Here is a 27,126-nt window from a genome sequence, read left to right on the forward strand (position 1 = left end):
CTATCCATCTGGCAACTTTCAGGGATCTATGTATATGGACTCCAAGATCCCTCTGACATGCATACTACCAAGAATCTTTCAATTGACCCAGTACTCTGCCTTCCTGTTATTCTTCCCAAAGTGCATCACCTCCCATTTAGCTACATTGAACTCCATTTGCCATCTCTCAGCCCAATTCTGCAGTTTATCCAAGGTCCCCCTGCAACCTGTAACGTTTTTCCAAACTGTCCACTACTCTACTGACTTTTAAAGTCATCTGCAAATTTACTAATCCATCCACCTATGCCTGTATCAAAGACACTTATAAAAATGACAAACAGCAGTGGTCCCAAAACAGATCCTTGTGGCACACCACTAGTAAACGGACTCCAGGCTGAATATTTCCCATCAACCACCACTCTTTCTTTCAGAAAGCCAGTTTCTAATCCAAGCTGCTAAATAACCCTCAATCCCATGCCTCTACGTTTTCTCCAACAGCCTACCATGTGGAACCTCATCAAAGGCTTTACTGAAATCCATGCATACCACATCAACTGCCCTACCCTCATCTACATGCTTGGTCACCTTCTTCTCAAAAAACTCAAGTTTGTGAGACATGACCTGCATTTGACAAAACCATGTTGACTGTCTGAAATCAAATTGTTGCTTGCTAGATGATTATAAATCTCATCTCTTATCCTTTTCAAAACATTTCCTACAACAGAAGTAAGGCTCACTGGTGTATAATTACCTGGGTCATCTCTACTGCCCTCGAACAAGGGCACAATGTTTGCAATCCTCCAGTCCTCTGGTACTAAACCTGTAGACAACGAGACTCAAATATCAAAGCCAAAGGCTCTGCTACCTCCTCCCTAGCTTCCCAGAGAATCCTCAGATAGATCACATCAAGCCCAAGGGACTTGTCTACTTGCACTCCTTCTAGAATTGATAACACCTGTTCATAACTAACCTCAATCCTTTCTAGTCTAATATCTCATACCTCATTCTTCTCCTCTACAATATTCTCCCTTTTTCCGAGTGAAAACCGATGAGAAATGTTCGTTTAGCACCTCTCTGATCTCCACAGGGTTCAACTTCCCACTTCTGTCTTTGACTGGCCCTATTCCTACCCTAGTCATCCTTTTTATCCCTCACATACCTATAGAAAGCTTCAGGGTTCTCCTTTTATTCTATTTGCTAAAGACTACTCGTGTCCTCTCTTTGCTCTTAACTCTCTTTAAATCCTTCCTAGCTGATCTGTAACTCTCCATTGCCTCATCTGAACCATCATGCCTCATCAACACACAAGCCTCCTGCTTAACAAGAGATGCAACATCTGTGGTAAACCACGGTTCCCTTGCCTTGTCACTGCCTGCCTGCCTGACAGGGACATTCCTATCAAGGACACGCAATATCTGTTCCTTAAACCAGATGCTCATTTCCATTTTCTGCATCCACTGCAGTTTGCTACCCCATTCTATGCATCCTAATTCTTGCCTAATCGCATTATAATTGCCCTTGCCCAATCGATAACTCTTGACCTGTGGCATGTACCTATCCCTTTCCATCGCTAAACTACATGTAACTGAATTCTGGTCACTCTCTCTAAAGTGCTCACCTACAACTAAGTCAAAATCTGGCCTGGTTCATTACCAAGCACCAGATCCAGTGTGGTCTCCCCTCTTGTTGACCCTTCGACATACTGTACCAGGAAACCCTCCTGTACACATCCGACATACTAAAGTTATAGCATTTCCAGTCAATGTTGGGGAAGTTAAAGTCCCCCTTAATGACCACCCTGTTCCTTTCACTCCTGTCCAGAATAATTTTGCCAATTCTCTCTCCCACCTCCCTGGAACTCTGTGGTGACCTATTTTTAAAAAAACTCCAAACACTGGACCTCTCCTTTCCTGTTTCTATCCTCAGCCCACACTACCTCAGACGAGTCCTTGTCAAAAGTTCTTTCAGTCAGTCTTCTATTTTTCTTGACTGACAAGGCCACACCTTCCCACCCCATCTTTTACCGCCTTGCCTGTTCTTAATTAAAGATCTGTACCCTAGAACCTGCAACATCCATTGCTCTGTCCAGGTCTTTGAAGTGGCCACAACAGTGAAGTCCAAGGTACCTATCCATGATGCAAGCTCACCTACCTTATTTCAGATACTTCTGGCATTGAAGTAGACACACTTCAAACCAGTTTGCTGTCTGCCAGCACATTCCTGTGAACCTGAAATCCTGTCCCTGTCCTCCCTACTCTCATCCTCCTGTGCACTGCAAGTACACCTCCGGTTCCTGCTAAGCTAGTTTAAACACATTCAAATAGCACCAGAAAATTTCCCACCCAGGATATTGGTACCCCTCTGGTTACATTTTTAGAGGTTGTATTTAATAACTAATAATAGCTATTCAATATCATCATAAAGTCCTAAAATGCAATTAAATTCAATCCATAGCAGATAAGCACTAATTTTCTACTAGCTCCAACAGCCTCAGCACTAAAATGGTCTCTCTCTCATGTCCTTTTGAACTTTCAAATCAGGGTTTTGTGACAGCAAAGTTTTTTTTTTATTATTGTCTGCCCCACTTGCAAGAGGTAGTAAGAATCCATTATAATTACAAAGGTTTTGATAGTAGAGTTTTGTTTTAGATCAGAATCAAACACTTGGAACGGCTGTGAATGTTCTCACTTGGTGTCCAGTTCACACAAATTCACTGATGCTAAGGCAAACGTTCTTAATTGCCTTACAGCATCCTGTTATCACTTGGTGAGCCCACCTGTCCTTATTTTCTGCATTCCTTGAGTTTCCCCCCTTTTTCTGAGCCTTCCTGCCTGTCTATTTTCTAATGTAGTAAATGTGTTCTATATTTCAGCATTACATTTTAGTCTAAATGTTTATAGCCTTAAACATGAGAAAGGTTTTATTCACTGTGTTCTACACACACATGGGTGCAGGGGAGAAATAAGCACTACTGTTTGGCAGTAGTGTGGGGGATTAAAACAAAGAGGGGGGGGGAAAAAACATAACTAGGAGATTTAGAATCTCCTCAGAAAAGATATAACCTAAATATAACCAGGAGAAAGGACTGTGCTTATTGCTAGCCACTCTGCTGTTTTTGTATTCCACCACTGGGAAGAAAAATTAAGCTTTCTGCGCTTGTTGTTTCTTCACTGTCTTACACCTACACAACATGGGTGCTAGGAAGAAATTAGCACTACTGCTAAGAAAAATCACCAGGAGATTAGAATCTCCTCAGTTGAGAACTGATTCCGAGCTGGCTGGCCACAGCCAGTGTACGGCTGTTGGAGAACTGATTTCTGGGTTGCAGCCAGTATGTACTGCTGTTTGTTAGAACTGGTTCCTGAACTGGCTGGTTAAAGCCAGTGGCACTACTTTTTTTTTAGATTAGATTACTTACAGTGTGGAAACAGGCCCTTCGGGCCCAACAAGTCCACACCGACCCGCCGAAGCGCAACCCACCCATACCCCTACATTTACCCCTTTAACCTAACACTACGGGCAATTTTAGCATGGCCAATTCACCTGACCCGCACATCTTTGGACTGTGGGAGGAAACCGGAGCACCCGGAGGAAACCCACGCACACACGGGGAGAATGTGCAAACTCCACAGTCAGTCGCCTGAGTCGGGAATTGAACCCGGGTCTACAGGCGCTGTGAGGCAGCAGTGCTAACCACTGGGCCACCGTGCCGCCCACTAAGGAACTTGAGTTCTAAGATGACATGGCAACGTGACCTGGCCTTGTGCTGTTGGCTGTTGAGTTGTGCCCTCGCAAGTAGACCAACCCCCTATGTGTGGACTGCACCTTTGTGTATGGACTGTGCCTCTGTGAATGGAACCTGTTCTCTCCAAACAATACAATGCAGTACAGGCCATTCAGCCCTTGATGGGATCTGTGAAACAATCTGAAGCCCATCTAGCCCCATACTCTGTACTTCCAAAGTGAAGGTGGGCCAGAAGATTCATAGGTCATCACGAAAACTGTCACCCTAACAACCAGAAGGAGGGTAGGCTGTCCTGAGTGCTTCCATCCCCAGGAAGGTATTGGGACAGGCTTCCTAGAGGTGGCTGGGAGGGGCACAGGAGTGGACAGAGAGGCTGGGAGGGGTGCAGGGGCAAGCAGAAAACTGGAAGAGGGGTTAGAGCAGGATGCCTCTAATGGGTAGGGGCAGGCCATTTGCTAGGCACAGCTTCTATTACTTGGTTGGTTGGATTTGTTTTGTACATACGTGTAATGTTTTCTCTCTAATAGGTTATGGTGGGATTTGGGGTTTGACCGTATTTCCCTATAAATTGATTGTATGATGGGGTTTGGGGTCTGGTTTTTCTGCCCCTATTTTTCTATGAATTGTTGTTTACTGTTGACTGTTTTGTATTTTATACAGTTTTAATAAAATATGATATAACTGGGTAAGAATCTCCTCAGTTCAGGGGACTGACTGAACTGGCTGGCCATAGTCAATGTACTGTTCACAAGTAAGTCAAGGGTGACTTGGTGAAGGGATACTGGCATCTGTGCACTTCTTTCAGTCCCCTGCCCTCATTAAATATATGGAGAATCCCAATTGCCAAACAGGTATAGGAATGGATTGAGGATTACGTTTCCCAGGAACTTGAATAAGAGAATGCTGCTATACTTTGCTACATTGGAATATTTTGGGAGGGTGGTTAAGAATGAGGACCATATCAACAGTGTTGCCCATTCCAACTTGTATTCAGCTTATCATTGTTTCATAACATAAAACAAAATCTGACCAATAAGTGACTGAAAACTGCAGGAATATTCATTTAATGTTGCTCTGTTATTGAAGTCATCACAACAAAAATTATATCAGGAATTAAAATCTGGCAAACGGGCCAAATTCAACAAGAACAGCTTACATTTAGAAATTGCCTTTTTAATACTGTAAAATGTAAGAGTGCTTCACAGGAAGTGTAATCTAATAGGAACCAATGCGAAGCTGATGAAGGAGACAGATCATTGTCAAAACTGGGAGGTATTATGTTGCATTCCAAAGAAGGTGAAGGGGTTTGGGAGAGCTGAAAAATGTGTTGCTGGAAAAGTGCAGCAGGTCAGGCAGCATCCAAGGAGCAGGATGTTTTGGGCATAAGCCCTTCTTCAGGAATGAGGAGGGAAGAGCTGTAAAGAAATGAAGGGCAGTTTTCTAAATGGTCAGGTGAATCAAGTGTGGGATGAAAAGTCCACAGGTTAGTGAATAGCTGGTTTTATAACAGTGCAACAATGTGAGGAATAATATGAATGAGATAAGCATTTTATTCCAGATCCATTGATTAACTTAATGTACATTTTCCAACTGTCAAACGGGATTTAAAATAAAGTCTCTGGAGCAGTAGCTTAAGCCTCATGGTTAATGCTAATGTTCCCAAAGAATATAGCACTGGAAGATCCGTGTAAATAAATCATGCAGCGTTCAGAAGGAGAACAAATCAGTGCCCCTACATTTCTTTTTCAAGACAAACTCAAAACCAGTTCCATTATCTTAAATTGTAGACACTGTACAATATTATTCACAATAATCTCATGTTCCAGCATACAATATAATAGTTATTGTTTTGAATGGTGGCACCTAATTGACAGACATCCTAATTAGCCTTTCCCCAAAGGTACTGTCCTCGTAACATAATGCTCATTGTTTGATAGTGAACAAAATCCTACCTTTATTTTTTCAGCAAGATTCATACTGCATATTTTGATTCTATATTTCTTGCATACTTAAAGAATTATTTAAAAAAATTAGAATTGCGGAATTGCAGCACTCTGCTTCTAACACTGTGACACAATCTTGATTATGAGGTCATTTCATATGTTCAATTTTGTTCTCTTAGGGAATTTTCTTTTTAGCATTTGGTCAATGTGGCAGCCTACTGAGAAATGGATGGAAATACAGTGAGCAGACCATCATTGTTGGACTCTCATTTTGACTGAAACAAGTTACAGTGCAGCATGGTGGTTCAGTGGTTAACACTACCTCACAGTGCCAGGCACTCAGGTTTAATCCCTTCCTTGGGCGACAATCTGCATGAAGTTTGCAAATTCTCGCTGTGTCCTGATCCTTGTGGCATTCCACTGGTCACAGGCTACCAGTCTGAAAAACAACCCTCCACCTCTTCTACCTTTTTTTTGAGCCAGTTCTGTATCCAAATGGTGAGTTCTCCCTTGGTGTGCAGGTTTATACTTCCTTGAAAGTGGAGTCACTGGTAGATAGGATAGTGAAGGAGGTGTTTGCTATGCTTTCCTTTATTACTCAGTATTGAATACAGGAGTTAGATCATGTTGCGGCTGTACAAGACATTGGTTAGGCCACTGTTGAAATATTGCGTTCAATTCTGGTCTCCTTCCTATCGGAAAGATGTTGTGAAACTTGAAAGGGTTCAGAAAAGATTAACAAGGATGTTGCTAGGGTTGGAGAATTTGAGCTATAGGGAGAGGATGAACAAGCTGGGGCTGTTTTCCCTGGAATGTTGGAGGCTGAGGGGTGACCTCCTAGAGACTTACAAAACTTAGGGGCATGGATAGGATAAATGGACAGTCTTTTCCCTGGGGTCGGGGAGTCCAGAACTAGAGGGAATAGGTTTAGGGTGAGAGGGGAAAGATATAAAAGAGATCTACGGGGCAACATTTTCTCACAGGGTGGTACATGTATGGAATGACCTGCCAGAGCAAGTGGTGGAGGCTGGTATAATTGCAACATTTTTAAGAGGCATTTGGATGGGTATGTGAATAGGAAGGAAGAGTTTGGAGGGATATGGGCTGGGTACTGGCAGGTGGGACTAGATTGTGTTGGGATATCTGGTCAGCATGGACGGGTTGAACCGAAGGGTCTGTTTCCATGCTGTGCACCTCTATGACTCTGACTGTATGTCTATGTGGGTTTCCTCTGGGTGCTCTTATTTCTACTCCAAGTCCAAAGATGTGCTAGGTGGATTAGCCAGGGCTACGCAGGGTTACAGGGATGGAGATGGGTCTTGGGTGGGATGCTCGTTGGAGAGCCAGCATAGACTGGATCGGTCAAATGGTCTACTTCCATTGTATGGATTCTATTAACAACGAAGTGACCCAAGGTGACCTGCTCTCGATCTCTGTTCCCACACTCGTGAAAAGTCATCAAGATCAGGAAGTGAACAGATTGACTCCACCAATCCAATCTAACATTACCTCCAGCCATCCTGAGCTTTACTCAGAACAAGGTGAGATAATTCCATTCCCACATTAACAACCAGCAATTTTTTGAATCAGATTAACATTTGGGATGAAATAATCTGTCTGCTTCCTACATATTGTGACATCTGTTCTTTTTACTTCACTTCATTTTAGAAAGCTTCTTGCTCATCTCCTTACATAATAAAATGCATCCATAGCAACAAATACTTTAGGATGCATCAAAATAAATTATCTAAATGTTATACCACTGGCATCCACAAAGATGTCGAACATGGGTGTGTTTCTATTGCATAGAACATTACCATGCAGTACAGGCCCTTCAGCCCTCAATGTTGTGCTGATCTGTGGAACCAATCTGAGGCCTATCTATTCTACACTATTCCATTTTCATTCAAATGTTTATCCAATGACCATTTTAATGCCCTGAAGTTGGTGAGCCTACTACTGTTCAGGCAGTGCATTCCACACCTCTACTGCTGTCTGAGTAAAGAAACCAACTCTGACATCTGTCCTATATCTATCACCTCGCAATTTATAGCTATGTCCCCTCGTGCTCGCCATCACTATCGGAGGAAAAAGGCTCTCACTGTCCAACATATCTGACCCTCTGATTATCTTATCTCAAGTCACCGCTCAACCTTCTCTCCAATGAAAACAGCATCATGTCCCTCAGCCTTTCCTCATAAGATCTTCCCTCCATACCAGGCAACATCTGAGCAAATCTCCTCTGAACCCTTTCCAATGCTTCTACATCCTTCCTATAATGCTATGACCAGAACTGTACACAATGCTCCAATTTTGGCAGACCAGACTTTTGGACAACTGCAGCATGACCTTGTAGCTCCAAAACTCAATCGCTCTACCAACAAAAGCTAACACATCATACGCCTTCTTAGCCACCTTCTCAACCTGGGTGGCAACTTTGAGGGATTTATGCACCAGGACACTGAGATCTCTCTGCTCATCTACACTACCAAGAATCTTACCATTAGCCCAGTACTCTTTATTCCTGTTACACTTTGGAAGGAGTATCATCTCACACATTTCAGCATTAAACTCCATTTGCCACCTCTCAGTCCAACTCTGCAGCTTAGCTATAAGACCATAAGACATAGGAGCGGAAGCAAGGCCATTCGACCCATCGAGTCCACTCCGCCATTCAATCATGGCTGATGGGCATTACAACTCCACTTATCCGCATTCTCCCCGTAGCCCTTAATTCCTTGTGACATCAAAAATTTATCAATTTCTACCTTGAAGACATTTAGCGTCCCAGCCTCCACTGCACTCTGTGGCAATGAATTCCACAGGCCCACCACTCTCTGGCTGAAGAAATGTCTCCGCATTTCTGTTCTGAATTTACCCCCTCTAATTCTGAGGCTGTGTCCACGGGTCCTAGTCTCCTCGCCTAACGGAAACAATTTCCTAGCGTCCACCCTCTCCAAGCCATGTATTATCTTGTAAGTTTCTATTAGATCTCCCCTTAATCTTCTAAACTCCAATGAATACAATCCCAGGATCCTCAGCCGTTCCTTGTACGTTAGACCTACCATTCCAGGGATCATCCGTGTGAATCTCCGCTGGACACGCTCCAGTGCCAGTATGCCCTTCCTGAGGTGTGGGGACCAAAACTGGACACAGTACTCCAAATGGGGCCTAACCAGAGCTTTATAAAGTCTCAGTAGCACAACAGTGCTTTTATATTCCAACTCTCTTGAGATAATTGACAACATTGCATTCGCTTTCTTAATCATGGACTCAACCTGCATGTTTACCTTTAGAGAATCCTCAACTAGCACTCCCAGATCCCTCTGTACTTTGGCTTTACGAATTTTCTCACCATTTAGAAAGTAATCCATGCTTCTATTCTTTTTCCCAAAGTGTAAGACTTCACATTTGCTCACATTGAATTCCATCAACCATTTCCTGGACCACTCTTCCAAACTGTAACCGGCATGAGCCTCTGTAACCTGCAACATCCATCAGCACTATCCACAATTCCATTGACATTGGTGTCATCCTAAAATTTATTTACCCATCCTTCTACGCCTTCATCCAGGTCATTTTATAAAAATGACAAACAGCAGCGACCCCAAAACAGATCTTTGCAGTACACCACTAGTAACTGAACTCCAGGATGAACATTTCCCATCACCACCACCTTTCAGCTTCTTTCAGCTTGTCTTCTTTCAGCTAGCCAATTTCTGATCCAAACCGCTAAATCATCCTCAATCCCATGCCTCCATATTTTGTGCAATAGCCTACCATGGAGTACCTTATCAAATGTCTTACTGAAATCCATATACACCAGATCAACCATTTTACCCTCTGTCACTTTCTCGAAGAACTCAAGGTTTGTGAGGCACGACCTACCCTTCACAAAACCGTGTTGACTATTCCTAATCAACTTATTCCTCTCTAGATGATTATAAATCCTATCTCTTAGAAACTTTTCCAACACTTGACCAACAATCGAAGTAAGGCTCACTGGTCTATAATTATCAGGGTTGTCTCTATTCCCCTCTTGAACAAGGAGACATTTGCTATCCTCCAGTCTTCTGGCAATATTCCTGTAGACAACATAAATATCAAAGCCAAAGGCTCTGCTAACATCACCTCCTTGTGAACCTCAATCCCGTCCAGTCTAATAGCCTGTATCTCAGTGTTCTTCTTGACAACATTGGAAAAAGACAATGTGAATACTGAGGAAAAATATTCATTTAGCACTTCCCCAATCTCCTCTAACTCCACGCAAAACTTCCCACTACTGTTCTTGATTGGCCCTTATTTTTCTCTAGTCATTCTTTTATTCCTGATATACCCAGAGGATCAAGAAAAACCCTAAAGATTTCTATCTGCCAATGACTTCTCATGTCTCCTCCTGGTTCTTCTTAGCTCTCTTTAGGTCTTTCCTGGCTATCCTGTAACTCCCAAGTGCCCTAACTCCCTTCACATCTCATCCTAACATAAGCCACCTTCTTCCTCTTGACAAAAGATTCAACTTTTTTAGTAAACCACGGCTCCCTATCTCAACTACTTCCTCCATGCCTGACCGGTACATACTTATCAAGGACATGCAGTCGCTGTTCCTTGAATAAGCTCCACACTTCAATCCTGCCCATCCCCTGCAGTTTTCTTCCCCATCTTAGTCATTCTAAATCTTGCCTAATCAATTCATAATTTCCCTTTCCTCCATCTATAACTCTTGCCCTGTGTTTTATACGTATCTCTTTCCATCATTAAAGTAAACAACTGAATTTTGGTCACTATCACAAGTGCTCACCAACTCCAAATCTAACACCTGGCCTGTTTCATTCTGTGCTGCTCAGTGCAATAGAATACAATAAATACATCCACACTGGAATGTCAGCCTATGTCAATGATATTTCCTCATCATCCTTTTCAGATATGATATGCCACTCCTCTGGACCGAATGAGACTTGAACCTGGGTCACCTGTCCAGGAAGTAGGGTCAACCAGGATTATATACTCCAGTCTCCAGAGCAGGATTTGAATCCATAAGCTTCTAGTTAAGAGGCAACCTTGCCACTTACTGAGATGATTACCACATTTTACATGGTGATGATCACCTTCAGCAGTGAAACATGAGAATGCTATATGTTGGAACATATTCAAATGTTAAGCAGAGCCGAGTTCATTCATTCCACTTTTATAAAATGAAGAGGCAAATATTGATGCTTCGAGTAATGTTTTTGCTTTGATCATGCTGATCGAAATGGACAACCCCAACACCTAAAAATGTGAAGGAGCCTTTTGATTTAAATTTCTGTGAGAAGAGCACACAAGTCCCTGAGATGAATACAAACATTAGAATAGAAATAAAGTTCCTCATCAGAAGATTCAGTAACCATTAAACAATGTTATGACCCATTTATCAAATCATTGTCTAAACTTGAGATTTCCAAGTGTTACTGCAGCATGAAGATAGTGAGGACTGCAGATGCTAGTAGGTCAGAGTCGATAAAATGTGGAGGTGGGAAAAAGCATAGCAGGTCAAGCAGCATCCCTGAAACAGCAGAGTTGATGTTTTGGGTCGGACCCTTCTTCAGGCCTTAGGAGGGGAATGGGGAAGGGGGCTGAGAAATGAAGAGGGAGGGGGGTGTGAGGCTGGGGGAAAGGGAATTGGGATGGCGATAGGGTGGATGCAGGTAGGACGTAATTATGATTAGTCAGTGTGAAGGGTGGGGCAGTTAGGTGGGAAGGAAGATAGATAGGTTGGCTCAGGTCAAAAGGGCAGGGTGGAGAGGGAGGGCATGATCTGGGATGCGGTTGGACATGGGGAGATTTGGAAGCTTGTGAATTCTATGTTGAGGCCATAAGGTTGTTAGCTTCTGAGGCAGTAGATGAGGTGTTCTTCCTGCCAGTTTGGAGGAAGCCAAGAATAGGCATGTTGTTGGAGTTCGTGAGGCAGAGTTGAAATGGCTGTCAATCAAAAGGTGGGATTGATTGGAAAGGCGGTCCACAAATGTTCCCTGAACTGGTGTGCGAGTTTGTGCTCAGCCTCTCCGACATAGAGGAGACGGCAACGGATGCAGTACTAATCAGGTTAGAGGAAATGCAGGTGAATCTGCTGGACCTGGAATAATTCTTTGCGGCTTTGGACAGAAATAAGAGGTGAGCTGTGGCAGTGGGGTAGCACCTCCTGCAGCTGCAGGGAAAGGTACCATGTGTGGGGGAGAGGTTGGTGGACATTGTGGACCTAATGAGAGAGTTGCAGAGGGAACGGTTCCTGTGGAAAGCAGACAAGGACGAGGAAAAAATATCTCTTTGGGGTCAGACTGTAGATGGTGAAATGGCACAGGATGATGCGCTGGATGATCTACTCATAGAACATAGAACATAGAACAATACAGCACAGAACAGGCCCTTCGGCCCACGATGTTGTGCCGAACATTTGTCCTAGCTTAAGTACCTATCCATGTACCTATCCAATTGCCGCTTAAAGGTCACCAATGATTCTGACTCTGCCACTCCCACAGGCAGCGCATTCCATGTCCCTACCACTCTCTGGGTAAAGAACCGACCCCTGACATCACATTGTGGGCGGCACGGTGGCACAGTGGTTAGCACTGCTGCCTCACAGTGCCAGAGACCCGGGTTCAATTCCCGACTCAGGCAACTGACTGTGTGGAGTTTGCACATTCTCCCCGTGTGTGCGTGGGTTTCCTCCGGGTGCTCCGGTTTCCTCCCACAGTCCAAAAATGTGCAGGTCAGGTGAATTGGCCATGCTAAATTGCCCGAAGTGTTAGGTAAAAGGGGTAAATGTAGGGGAATGGGTGGGTTGCGCTTCGGTGGGTCGGTGTGGACTTGTTGGGCCGAAGGGCCTGTTTCCACACTGTAAGTAATCTAATCTAATCTGATCACCCCCTATACCTTCCACCCTTCACCTTAAGTTTATGTCCCCTTGTAACACTCTGTTGTACCCGGGGAAAAAGTCTCTGATGTCTACTCTATCTATTCCCCTGATCATCTTATAAACCTCTATCAAGTCACCCCTCATCCTTCACCTTTCCAATGAGAAAAGGCCAGAATCAATCTAGTGAATCTCCTCTGCATCCCCTCCAGTGCCAGTACATCATTTCATAGAATATGTACAGTGTGGAAACATGCCATTCAGTCCAATGAGTCCACACCACTCATTAAAAGAGCAGCCCTTCCCCTCCATACTACTACCCTGCATTTCCCATGGCTAAACCATGTAGCTTGCACATCCCTGTACACTATGGGGCAATTTAGCATAGCCAATCCACCTCATCTGCACATTTTTGAACTGTGGGAGGAAACCAGGGCATCCAGAGGAAACTTGCACAAGCATGAGGAGAATATGCAAATTCTCACAGACAGTCACCCAAAACTGGAATTGAACACTGCTCCCTGGCGCTGTGTGCTATCCTCAAGGAAACCACAACTGTACACCGTACACCAGGTATGACCACATCAGGTATGACCACACCAGTGCCCTATGCAGCATAACCTCCCTAATTTTTAACTCCATCCCACTGGCACTGAATGACCATATTCTATTTGCCTTCTTAGTCACATGTTTCACCTGCAAACCAACTATTTGTGATTCATGCACATGGTCACTCTGTACAGTAGCATGCTGCAATTTTTTTACCATTTTAAATTACAGTCCATTTTGCTGTTATTTCTAACAAAATGGTAGCAACAGGAGAGTCAGCAGGAGAGTTCCTTGCCCATGTCTGACCAGATGCCATCAGACTTCCTGGACTGTAGAATCAATGTTGACAATTCCAAGGGCAACTCCCTCCCAAGTTTATATGACTGTTTCCATTTCTGCTGGGTCTGCCCTGCTGGTGGGACAGGACTTACCTGGGAGTGTGATGGTGGTGTTGGCAGTAAGGTAAAATTCCATGAGTATGACCATGTCAGATGTTGTTAGAATACTGCATGAGACAGATCTCCCAACTTTGGCACAAGCATCCTGTCTTTCATATTGAAGAGTCTCCAGGGCTGTTTTTGTCCTCCTTTTCAATGCTGAGGGCATTGGCAAATGGTATGTCCAGTTTCATTCTTTATTTGATTTCCTCTAGCTGCTTGACACATCAAAATGGCTTGCTAGCCCATTTCAGAAGGCCATTAAGAGTTAACCACCTCGTTGTGGGTCTGGAGTCTCATGTAGCCACAGCAGGTGGGGCCAACAGATTTTCTTCCTGACTGTAGTTCAGTGAATAAGATTTGATTTTTAAAACAATTGGTAGCAGTTACAGGGTTGCTATTGCATTGGCTTTTAATTCCAGTCTTATTCATTGAATTTAAATTCCCCTTGCTGCTGCTGTGCCTGAGAGCAATCGCCTGAGATTCTGGATCAGTTGTAAAGTGCTTCCCAAGATCATGTGCATTTCTACAGTAAAGAAACAAGCCCTTTGGTCCAAGAAGTCCACATCAATGAGTAACCCACCCAGACCCATTCCCCCACCCTATATTTGCCCCTGACTAATGCACATGACACTAAGGGCAATTTACATGGCCAATTCATAGTCAGCATGGTTTTGTGAAGGGCAGGTCGTGCCTCACAAACCTTATTGAATTCTTTGAAAAGGTGACGAAGGAGGTTGATGAGGGGAAAGCGGTAGATGTGGTATATATGGATTTTAGTAAGGCGTTTGATAAGGTTCCCCATGGTAGGCTACTGCAGAAAATACGGAGATATGGCATTGAGGGTGAGTTGGAGGTTTGGATTAGGAATTGGCTGGATGGAAGAAGACAGAGGGTAGTAGTTGATGGCAAAGTTTCTTCATGGAGTGCCGTCATTAGTGGTGTTCCGCAAGGATCTGTTTTGGGACCATTGCTGTTTGTCATTTTTATAAATGACCTGGAAGAGGGGTTAGAAGGTTGGGTGAGCAAGTTTGCGGATGATACGAAAGTCAGAGGAGTTGTTGACAGTGAGGAAGGATGTGGCAGGTTACAGCAGGATATAGAGAAGCTGCAAAGCTGGGCAGAAAGGTGGCAAATGGAATTCAATGTAGCTAAGTGTGAGGTGATTCACTTTGGGAAGAATAACAAAAAGATGGGGTATTGGGCTAATGGTCGGATACTTGGTAGTGTGGATGAGCAGAGGGATCTTGGTGTCCATGTACACAGATCTCTGAAAGTTGCCACCCAGGTAAATAGTGCGGTGAGGAAGGCATATGGCGTACTGGCTTTTTTTTTGATTAGATTAGATTAGATTAGATTAGATTACATTACAGTGTGGAAACAGGCCCTTCGGCCCAACAAGTCCACACCGACCCGCCAAAGCGTAACCCACCCATACCCCTACATTTGCCCCTTACCTAACACTACGGGCAATTTAGCATGGCCAATTCACCTGACCTGCACATCTTTGGATTGTGGGAGGAAACCGGAGCACCCGGAGGAAACCCACGCAGACACAGGGAGAACGTGCACACTCCACACAGTCAGTCGCCAGAGGCGGGAATTGAACCCGGGTCTCTGGCGCTGCGAGGCAGCAGTGCTAACCACTGTGCCACCGTGCCGCCCACAGTGCCACCGTGCCGCCCACGGTGGCACTGGTAGAGGAATTGAGTTCCGGAGTCCTGAGGTCATGATGCAGTTGTATAAGACTCTGGTGCGGCCGCATCTGGAATATTGTGTGCAGTTTTGGTCGCCATACTATAGGAAGGATGTGGAGGCACTGGAACGGGTGCAGAGGAGGTTTACCAGGATGTTGCCTGGTATGGAAGGAAGATCGTATGAGGAAAGACTGAGACACTTGGGGCTGTTTTCATTAGAGAAAAGAAGGTTTAGGGGTGACTTGATTGAGGTGTACAAGATGATTAGGGGGTTAGATAGGGTTGACAGTGTGAACCTTTTCCCGCGTATGGAGTCGGGTATTACAAGGGGGCATAGCTTTAAATTAAGGGGGGGTAGATATAGGACTGAAGTTAGGGGTAGGTTCTTCACTCAGCGAGTCGTAAGTTCATGGAATTCCCTGCCAGCAGCAGTGGTGGACTCTCCCTCTTTATGGGCATTTAAGCGGGCATTGGATAGGTATATGGAGGATAGTGGGTTAGTATAGGTTAGGTGGGCTTGGATCGGCGCAACATCGAGGGCCAAAGGGCCTGTACTGCGCTGTATTCTTCTATGTTCATCTGACCTGCACATCTTTGGACTGTGGGAGAAAACCAGAGCAAACCCACGCAAACATGGGGATAATGCACAAACTCAACACAGACCCTCATCTGAGGCAGGGGTTGAACCTGGGTCCCTGGTGCTGTGAGGCAGCAGTGCTACCCACTGAGCCACTGTGCTGCGCTATCTCCTGCTACCATCGCTCCTCCACCAACTTGCTCACTACTAAGTCCTGGCTGGTCCTCATCATGCAGATGCCACTGATATCCCGTGTTACTGCACTAGCTCAAATTTTAATCCACTGCTGCTATGATTTTGCTTTGGTGCAGCCATTGCCAATGCTGCAGGGTCTTGTGCTGGGCTCAAACATGGCTTTGCCACTGCCTCCTTGAATCTGTATTGGATACAGATGCTGAAGATTGGCAGCGAAGGAAACTGGCATTAGAGATGGGGAGGTTGTAAAAATCAAGGTAATGATCCCTGAATCAAGCAGTCGTCATCTCCCTTCAATCACTGCATTTCCCCAAGACCTGAAAAACTGATTGGCCTGGGTTACGTTTAAATATGAGGCAAGCAGGGTAGATTGGATCTCTAAATACAGGATGGTCTACACCTGAACCAGAGGGGTACCTATATCCTGGGGAGGGAGATTTGCTGATGCTCTTGGAGAGGGTTTAAACTAATTCAGCAGGGGAATGGGAAGCTGAATTGTAGTTTGTGTCCAGAGTTTGAGAGTAGTGAGGTCAGAAATATGGTTTCAAGGTCACAAGAATACACTGGCAAGCAAGAAGGTGGTTTTAAGTGTGTCTACTTCAATGCCAGAAGCATCCGGAATAAGGTGGGTGAACTTGCAGCATGGGTTGGTAGTCTGGGACTTCGATGTTGTGTCTCTTTTGGAGACATAGATCCAGCAGGGACAGGAATGGTTGTTGCAGGTTCCAGGGTTTAGATGTTTCAGTAAGATCAGGGAAGGTAGTAACAGGGGGAGGTGTGGCATTGTTAGTCAAGGACAGTATTATGGTGGAAGAAAGGACATTTGAGAACTCATCTACTGAGGTAGTATGGGCTGAGGTTAGAAACAGGAATGGAGGGGTCAGCCTGTTGCGAGTTTACTGTAGGCCTCCGAATTGTTCCAGAGATGTAGAGGAAAGGGTAGCAAAGATGATTCTGGATAGGAGCGGGAGTAACAGGATAGTTGTTATGGGGGACTTTAACTTTCCAAATATTGACTGGAAATACTATAATGGAGTACTTTAGATGGGTCAATTTTTGTCCAATGTGTGCAAGAGGGGTTCCTGACACAGTATGTAGATAGGCCACATTGGTTTTGGTACTGTGAAATGAACCAGGCCAGGTATTAGATTTGGAGTTGGTGAACACTTTGATGATAGTGACCACAATTTTGATTATGTTTACTTTAGCGATGGAAATGGATAGTTATATACTGCAGGAAAGAGTTACAGATGGGGGAAAGGCAATTGTGTTGCAATTAGTAAAGGTTTAGGATGCATAGGATAGGGAAGGTAACTTCAGGGGATGGGCACAATTGAAGTGTGCAGCCTATTCAAGGAACAGCTACTGCATATTCTTGATACGTATTTGCCTGTCCGGCAGTGAGAAAGTGGTCAAGCAAGGGACCTGTAGTTTACTAAAGAAGTTGAATCGATTGTGAAGAGGAAGAAGAAGGCTCAGTTAGGATGCTTTAGAGTTACAAGTTAGCCAGGAAAGATCTAAAAGAGAGTTTAAGAAGAGCCAGGAAGGGACGTGAGAAGTCGTTGGCGATAAGATCAAGGAAAACCCTAAGGCTTTCTGTTGGTATATCAGGAATAAATGAATGACTAGAGATAGATTAGGGCCAATAAAGGACAGCGTTTGAGGAGCTTGGTGTAGTGCCAAATGAATATTCAGTATTCACACTGGAAAAAGATGATGTTATCCAGCAGAATACTGAGATACAGGCTAATAGACCGGATGGGTTTGAGGTCCACATGGAGATGGTGTTTGGAGAGTGTGTGTGTGTGTGTGTGTGTGTATATATATAAAAAAAGTCCCCTGGGCCGGATGGGATTTATCCTAAGATTCTCTGGAAAGCCACGCAGGAGATTGCTAAGGCTTTGGCTTTGATCTTTATGCCATCGGTTTCTATAGGAATAGTGCCAGAAGACTGGAGGATAGCAAATGTTGTCCCCTTGTTCAAGAAGGGGAGTAGAGACAACTCTTTTGATTATAGACCAGTGAGCCTTACTTCGGTTGTGGAGAAAGTGTTGGAAAAGGTTCTAAGAGGCAGGTTTTATAATCATCTAGAAAGGAATAATTTGATTATGGATAGTCAACATGGTTTTGTGAAGGATAGGTCATGCATCACAAACCTTAGAGTTCTTTGAGAAGGTGACCAAACAGACGGATGAGGGTAAAGCAGTTGTGGTATATATGGATTTCAGGATTGATTTGATAAGGTATTGTAGGGTATTGTACAAAATACGGAGGCATGGAACTGAAGGTGATTTAATGGTTTGGATCAGAAATTGGCTAGCTGAAAGAAGACAGGGTGGTGGTTGATGGGAAATGTTAATCCTGGAGTTCAGTTACTAGTGGTGTACTGCAAGGAGCTGTTTTGGGATCACTGCTGTTTGTCATTTTCATAAATGACTTGGATGAGGGTGTAGAAGGATGAGGGTGTAGAGGGTTAGTAAATTGGCAGATGACACTAAGGTCTGTGGAGTTGTGGATAGTGCGGAAGGATGTTGCAGGTTACAGAGGGACATAGATAAGCTGTAGAGCTGGGCTGAGAGATGGCAATTGTGAGGTGATTCACTTTGGAAGGAGTAACAGGAGTAAAGAGTACTGGGCTAATGGTAAGATTCTTGGGAGTGTAGATTAGCAGAGAGCTCTTAGTATCGCTGTGCAGAGATCCCTGAAAGTTGCCAACCAGGTTGATAGGGTTGTTAAGGAGGCATATGGTGTGTTAGCTTTTATTGGGTTGAGTTGCAGAGCCATGAGGTCATCTTGCAGCTGTACAAAACTCTGGTGTGGCTGCACTTGGAGTATTGTGTACAGTTCTGGTCACCACATTTTTTTGGAAGGGTGTGGAAGCACTGGAAAGGGTTCAGAGGAGATTTACTCAGATGTTGCCTGGCATGGAGGGAAGGTCTTATGAGAAAAGGCTGAGGGACTTGCTGTTTTCATTAGAGAGAGGAAGGGTGAGAGGTGACTTGAGGGAAGTGAGGATTGCAGATGCTGGATATCAGTCGAGAGTATAGTGCCAGCAAAGCACAGCAGGTCAGGCAGCATCCGAGGAGCAGGGGAATCGATGTTTTGGGCATAAGCTGTTAATCAGAAATGAACTTGCTGTGCTTTTCCAGCACTACACTTTCGACAGGTGACTTAATTGAGACATAAGATAATCAGAGGGTTAGATAGGGTGGACAGTGAGAGCCTTCTTCCTTGAATTGTGAAGGCAAGCATGAGGGGACATAGCTTTAAATTGCTGGGTGATAGATATATGACAGATGTCAGGGCAGTTTCTTTACTCGGAGAGTGGTAGAGGCGTGGAAAACATTTCCTGCAACAGTAGTAGACTCTCCAACTTTAAGGGCATTTAAATGGTCATTGAATAAACATATGGATGAAAATGGAATAGTGTAGGTTAGATGGGCTTCAGATTGGTTTCACAGGTCGGTGCAACATCGAGGGCCGAAGGGCCTGTACTGCACTGTAATGTTCTGTGTTCTATGTTCTATGAAATTGGCAAGCTGTCTCTCAGCAAAAAGGAACATGACCTGGCATTGTGTAAACAAAGTGTGGGGTAAATAATTCAATTGTACATTCTCCATGGCAGCACCTTAATCAATCAGGGTTGACTTGTATCCAGTCAACCTACTTTACTCATTGTTGCTCCCTTTGAAATCTGGCATTTTTTGTTACTGTCCTGATGAATGCAAGAAACAAATTTCAACAGTATGTCTTGTTTTGCAGAAAAGTAAAAAACAAAGAATGTTGAAGCAACCTAGGCAATGTGAGAATAGATGTTTTTAAAAAAATAGGAATGTGGTTGCTGAAGTGGAAAAGGTTAGAATATTGCATTCAACTCTCGTCACCACATTACAGGAAGGAAGAGACGGCTGTGGAGAGGGTGCAGAAGAGGTTTACCAGGATGCTGACTGGATTAAAGGGTATGAGCAATGAAGAGAGGCTAGAAAAACTCTGGTTGTTTTCTGTAGAGTGGCCAAAGCTGAGGGTAGATTTAAGAATGTCTATAAAGTTATGAGATGCATAGATAGGGTTACATACGAACATCAGAAACAAGAACAGGCCATCACTTGGAGCCTGCTCTGCCATTTAATAAGATCATGGCTGACCTTTACGTGGACTCAGCTCCACTTACCCACCCTCTCACCGTAACCCTTAATTCATAGAATCATAGAATCCCTTCAGTGTAGGAACAGGCCATTTGGCCCAACAAGTCCACACCAAGCCTCTGAAAAATAACCCACCCAGACCCATTCCCCCTCTCCTATTACTCGACATTTACCCCTGACTAATGCACCTAACTTACACATTCCTGAACACTACGGGCAATTCAGCTTGGCAAACTCACCTGACCTGCACATCTTTGGACTGTGGGAGGAAACTGGAGCACCCGGAGGAAACCCATGCAAACATGGGAGAACGTGCAAACTCCACACACAGTTGCCTGAGGCTGGAATCGAACCTGGGTCCCTGACATTGTGAGGCAGCAGTACTAATCACTGAGCCAACATGTCACCCTTTACTGTTCAAAAAATTATCTTAGCTTTAAAAACATTCAATGAGGAAGCCTCAACTACTTCACTGCACATGAAATTCCACTGCTTCACAACATTTAAATTCAGTTCTAAATCTGCTCCCCCTAATTTTGAGGCTATGCCCTCTTGTCCTAGTTTCACCAGCCAGTGGAAACATCCTTTCTACTTCTATCTTCTCTATTCCCTTCATAATTTTATATGTTTCTATAACACCCTCTGTCATTCTTATAATTCCAATGTAAATAAGCCAAGTCCACTCAGTTTCTCCTCATAAACCAACCCTCTCAACCATAGAATCAACCTAGTGAACCTTCTCTGCATTCCCTCTAGTGCTAGTATATCCTTTCTCAAGTAAGGGAACCCCAGGTGTGGCCTCACCAGCACCCTGACAGTCAAAACCAGTCTAACAACTTGACAATAGGAGCACAGCAGGCGGGATAAGGCACAGATAGCAAGTATGCAGAGAAAATCTCTTTAAATTGTACAAATAAGACATTTAATTTAAAAAAAATGTACTCTAATCTAATCTTGCTCTCTGATGATTCTTTGCCACTAGTTCTAGCTGGCCTCCACTTTTAGGAGGAAAGCTGACAAATATTGTTTTGCTGAAGCTACACAGAGCCATCTGCTGGAAGCTTTTTACATGATCCTGGGAAAAAGCTCTTTAATTTTCATTCTTCATCCATTCCACCTCATGGAAAGGAGGGCCGTCATCTCCTTTCAGTGTCTTTCCTATGCAGTGCATCTGGATTTTAACAAATCAATGGTCTGGAAACTTAATTCACATCCTCCCTCAGTTAACATCACTCCTTCATGTTCCATGTCACTGTCAAAATATTGTCAGCTTGAAATAAACAATGAATCAAATAAACAAAGCAACGTTAAAAATAATGAGATTGATACTGCAGAGAAAGTCCAATACTCTCATCTGAAAAAAGATAATGTTGTCCAGCAGAATACTGAGATACAGACTAATAGACCATGTGGGTTTGAGGTCCACATGGAGGTGGTGTTTGGAGAGTGTGTGTTTGGAGAGTGTGTGTTTGGAGAGTGTGTGTTTGGAGAGTGTGTGTTTGGAGAGTGTGTGTTTGGAGTGTGTGTGTGTGCGTGTGTGTGCGTGTGTGTGTATATCTAAAAAACGTCCCCTGGGCCGGATGGGATTTATCCTAAGATTCTCTGGGAAGCCAAGCAGGAGATTGCTAAGGCTTTGGCTTTGATCTTTATGCCATCGGTTTCTATAGGAATAGTGCCAGAAGACTGGAGGATAGCAAATGTTGTCCCCTTGTTCAAGAAGGGGAGTAGAGACAACTCTTTTGATTATAGACCAGTGAGCCTTACTTCGGTTGTGGAGAAAGTGTTGGAAAAGGTTCTAAGAGGCAGGTTTTATAATCATCTAGAAAGGAATAATTTGATTATGGATAGTCAACATGGTTTTGTGAAGGATAGGTCATGCATCACAAACCTTAGAGTTCTTTGAGAAGGTGACCAAACAGACAGATGAGGGTAAAGCAGTTGTGGTATATATGGATTTCAGGATGGATTTGATAAGGTATTGTACAAAATACGGAGGCATGGAACTGAGGGTGATTTAATGGTTTGGATCAGAAATTGGCTAGCTGAAAGAAGACAGGGTGGTGGTTGATGGGAAATGTTAATCCTGGAATTCAGTTACTAGTGGTGTACTGCAAGGAGCTGTTTTGGGGTCACTGCTGTTTGTCATTTTCATAAATGACTTGGATGAGGGTGTAGAAGGAGGGTGTAGATTACATTAAGTAACTTACTTCAGACTTGTTACTTAATGTAATCTAGCCTGAATCCTTGTTTTAAGATTACAAATTAAAAATGCACACTTTTTCAAAAAGCATATAATGTGAACTTTAAATTCAACAACAGATCTTTTGCTGAGGGAAAAAAAATCCTTTTAATAAATGCCATTTCCCCAAGTAGAGGAAATATATAAATACTGTGGGTTTAGAATACGCAAGTTCACTGAAAGTTATTCATAAAACAGTGTTAAATGTGTGACCATTAGTTAAATATCCAAACTATTGTCTAGTTTTCACAACAAGAGAATGCACCTTAGGCTAAATATCCAGAAGATTACACAACACCAGGTTGCAGGCCAGGAGCAGCACTCCGAAAGCTAGGGCTTCCAAATAAACCTGTTGGACTATAACCTGGTGTTGTGTGATTTTTAACTTTGTCCATCCCAGTCCAACACTGGCTCCTCTACATCATTTCCAGAAGATGAGGACCCTCTGATAATCTGCTCCCATTGCATGTTCCCAACTCCTGTCCAGTGGCTTGCTGCAGATCTTGACAATGTCAATCTATTCCCATTCCTTTGAAGCCTCCTCATGGGGAGGGCAGACATTGTCGATGAAATTCAACATCACACTTGTGTGCCAGCACAACCGTTGACCATTTTAGGTTTACAATGTTTGATGACAAAGAGCTCAAACCACATATGGTCTTCAGGGCAGAGTTATGTCCATCCTGCATGCACTAGAGCCATGGACAATGTACAGCAGACACCTCACACCCCTTGAGAAATTTCACCAGCAATGCCTCCATAATATTGACTGGCAGGATTGGTGCTCCAGTATCAGTGTCTCTCCCAAACCAACATGCCCAGTCTTGGGCACAGTTTACTGCCAGTCAGCTGTGTTGCATGAGTCACATTGTTCATATACCTGATATAAATCATAGCAAGAAATTATGAGGAGGGTACAGGAAATACATCATAGTCCTCTTTAAAGGCTCCCTGAAAAAATGTATGATTCGTACTGACTTGTAGGTATCACTAGATCACATCAGTCCAAACTGGAGAAGTATTTGTGGAAGTGCCAGTGTCTTTGACAGGCCCAGGTGAAGGCCAAGTGTAAACAGTGAAACAAATGTATGAACATCTGAATACTACACCCATCCTAAACTCTGCAAACACCATCTGCCCCACCTGAGGCAGATTGTGTGCATGGATCCAATGTTAAACTGTTCAGTCATGTCCAAATGCACAACTCTGGAGTGGAAAAAAAGTCAATTTCAGTCACAAGCAACTGCCTAAGAAGATTAACACTTGTAGTGAAGTAGGTGGTGTGGCCCTGCATAATTAGTGCTATCAAGTTTGATCTTCAGAGTTTCACAAAGAAATATTGCAGTACCCTCCATAACAAGAAATTACTGCATGGTTTGTGAGATAATGCACAGCAACAAGCATCTATATGGTGGGCGGCACGGTGGTTAGCACTGCTGCCTCGCAGCGCCAGAGACCCGGGTTCAATTCCCGACTCAGGCGACTGACTGTGTGGAGTTTGCACGTTCTCCCCGTGTCTGCGTGGGTTTCCTCCGGGTGCTCCGGTTTCCTCCCACAGTCCAAAGATGTGCAGGGTCAGGTGAATTGGCCATACTAAATTGCCCGTAGTGTTAGATAAGGGGTAAATGTAGGGGTATGGGTGGGTTTCGCTTCGGCGGGTCGGTGTGGACTTGTTGGGCCGAAGGGCCTGTTTCCACACTGTAATCTAATCTAATCTAAATCTAAATCTATATAATAAAAAAAATAGTGGAAATACTTGGCATGTTGGATATCATCTGTGGAAAGATAGAGTGCTGCCTAACTGGCTGTGCTTTTCCAGCACCACACCTTTTGACAACGTGGGCGATGGGCTGGTAGAAGTTTTTTCTGAGAAATAGAAGTCAACACAACTACACTCAATATACCTACACCAGTTACTTTGATTAAATTCAAATTTGTCAAAAATGTGTTCAACTTGCAGACAAATACCAATCAAAATAAACAAAAGCAAGGTTCCTGAAGGACAAAGTTAAAATGCTGAGTGACACAATGCCAAATGTCACATACTTGGAAAATTTGATCTTGTTTCCTGGTTTGTCCTGAGTTACAAGACATCAGCCAAGGAGACCGCAGGCACTGTAAATTGGGAACGAGTGTCTTAGTGCCTTATTCTCGTTCCCTTTTAGGAATCTATCCTGGTGGCTGTTGTGAGCACCAAAATATGTAACAACTGAAAGACAAAGACATAAATCAGATTTCTCACTCCTATGATTTGCTTGACTCTGAAAGCTTATAAAACAAAAAGTGGAACTATTCAGGCCATTACAGCAATTCTTTCCAATTTGTATCAGTTTTCCTCACCGATTCTCTCTCCTCTTAAACATAGTCTCAAGCAGGTGCAACGAGTACCCTGCAACACTACCTTTCCAAACTATCATAGATTCATTAAGGTCAAAAAAGGCCTATTGGCCCATTGAGTCAGAAGTACTACTAAAGGCGTGCTTATCCCAATTTCCTGTGCTTTTATTCATTTGAGAGTCTCTGCCTATCCATCTGTTACTCTTGTAAGAGTGTCTGCCTAGCCAACTATTACTCATGTGAGGGTCTCTGCCTACCCAACTATTATTCTTGTAAGGGCTTCCACCATTCAATTATTACTCTTGTAAGAGTCTCTGCTTGTAGTTATTAGCTAGAATAACGTTACATCCATATTAATCACAGAATCAACAGTAAGCATTTGTTTCTCAGAAGATGGTTATGATGAGTTTATAACACATTAGAATGTTTTGAATAAATGTGCTGTCTTTACAAAGCAAAAATGAACCTTTGATTCTGCATGATGTAAGAATTTACTAATAATGTTTAATTTAAAAAATGTTGAATATAAGGAATTAGCCATTGTCCACAAAGAACCATAGGCATCTCTCTCCATTGGAAATGTAATCTATTTTACCTTTAGTAAGGAAAAAGCAGTGAACTAATTATATTCTTGCAAGTATGGATGCTGCAGCTGGTTAGACTGAAAGAAGCTGCTTGTTTAAGTAATCCACAGTTCAAAACAGTTGAGAACTAATACCTAAGAGTTAGACCATTTTTTTAGAACATTATATCGCAGTACAGGCCCTTCGGCCCTCGTTGCCCAGGGACTGAGCAGCAAACCACACCTCTGTATTCAAGCTGAGCTCAACTATTTTCTCAGCAGTTGGTTTTATTTTCCCAACATGCAACCTTCCTAGTATGCACTGTTGACATGAATCCAATCCATGTGATCAATGGCAAGACCAAGTGAGTCTCATGTGAGAAAGAGTATTGCAAAGCAAAATTAACCAAAACTCCAGGGCAACTGCTTATACTTGATTATTTATGTCAGGGTTTGTTGGCGTGTCATTGCCATGGTCCCAACATTCAGGGATCATGTTTCACCCTGCACTACACGATCTCTGTACTTATCCTGCTAGCTTCCGATTCCCTTCTTGTCGCCAAACTCCTCAGGTTAACCCTAGCTCTGACTCCAGCCTCAAGCTCTGCTTCAGGCTTATTTGGTTTGGCAGGTATGGATCAACAAGTTGGACCCAGGTACCTCCATGAAGTTTCAGGACATTTTCAATTATTAGAGTGGTGCTGGAAAAGCACAGCAGGTCCAGGCAGCATCGGGGGCGCAGGAAAATCGACGTTTCGAGCAGGAACCTTCAATCAAGCTCCTGATGAAGGGCTCCTGCCCGAAACGTCGATTTTCCTGCTCCTCCGATACTGCCTCACCTACTGTACTTTTCCAGCACCCACAATAATCTTGATTCTGATCTCCAGCATCTGCTGTCCTTACATTCGCCCATCTTTCAATGATGAGCTGAAAATGTGTTGCTGGAAAAGCGCAGCAGGTCAGGCAGCATCCAAGGAACAGGAGAATCGACGTTTCGGGCATAAGCCCTTCTTCAGGAAACTTTCAATGAAGGGTGCTTTTTCTGACTTTGGCGGGGTGGGGATGTTGTGATTTTTTTTAACCTATTTTTCTATTTAACCTCTTCAAAGATATTATTATACACCTTTAGAGCAAGTGGGACTCGAAAACGAACGTCCCTGGTAGTGTCTCTACCACTGAGCCACAAGAGGGCCCTGGAGGAGATATTTTAGCAATAACGCTGAGATGCCACTTTAATCAGCACCACGAACTGTTTCTGAACCCACCGTGAGCTGGTGACAAATCCTCGAATCTCCTTCCAACTCCTTCATGACTCTGGAGATACTGTTGTCCAAGATTTCCAGCTGGCCTCTTCCATTCCTTCGTCCCCCAAGACTGCAATTCTAGGACGATCCCCTGTTGGCTGTGAAGTCTGAAACGCTGTGTCCCGTTCGACGTTAGTTTGCGTTAGCAGAAATCCCTACATGTCTCGAAAATACACGGCGACGCAGACCAATGAAACAGGCAGCTGCTGCAAAAAAAAACCTTCAGAAAAAACAAATAAGCTAAAACTTGTGAGGGAGTCAGTTCTTCAGTAACAGCCGGAGCCTTAGCAATAGCTACCCAGGAAACAGAGGTAACAGTCAATGTTTGTACGGAAGGAGGAGCCACAAGTTAGAGAATACAGGTGACTACTGAGCATAAGCAAGGCAGAGCATTTATGAAGATGCGGGAGAGCGCAGTGAAAGCAAACGGACTACCCAGCAGCATGTCTGCACCCAGACCCCCAATAGCTGCTGACAGGTAGAGGAGAAACAAAAGGGCAAAGTTGTTTGGGACAAAATTGCTTGGAC

General features: G+C 43.7%; 1 protein-coding gene across 1 annotated transcript in view; it reads right to left on the minus strand.

Annotated features, from left to right (window-relative positions):
* Positions 1-26,813, minus strand: part of LOC122560470 (kinesin-like protein KIF19) — a 332,615-nt gene extending 305,802 nt beyond the window's left edge. Inside the window, exon 1 of the mRNA XM_087998033.1 lies at positions 26,560-26,813. Within this exon, the coding sequence (XP_087854159.1) occupies positions 26,560-26,604 (45 nt within the window). The 5' untranslated portion in view covers positions 26,605-26,813. The remainder of the gene's footprint in view (positions 1-26,559) is intronic.
* Between the last annotated feature and the right edge of the window lie 313 nt (positions 26,814-27,126).

Source organism: Chiloscyllium plagiosum, unplaced genomic scaffold, assembly GCF_037043375.1.
Source record: "Chiloscyllium plagiosum isolate Xiang-an unplaced genomic scaffold, Cpla_swu_hap1 HiC_scaffold_20, whole genome shotgun sequence".
Taxonomy (NCBI): domain Eukaryota; kingdom Metazoa; phylum Chordata; class Chondrichthyes; order Orectolobiformes; family Hemiscylliidae; genus Chiloscyllium; species Chiloscyllium plagiosum.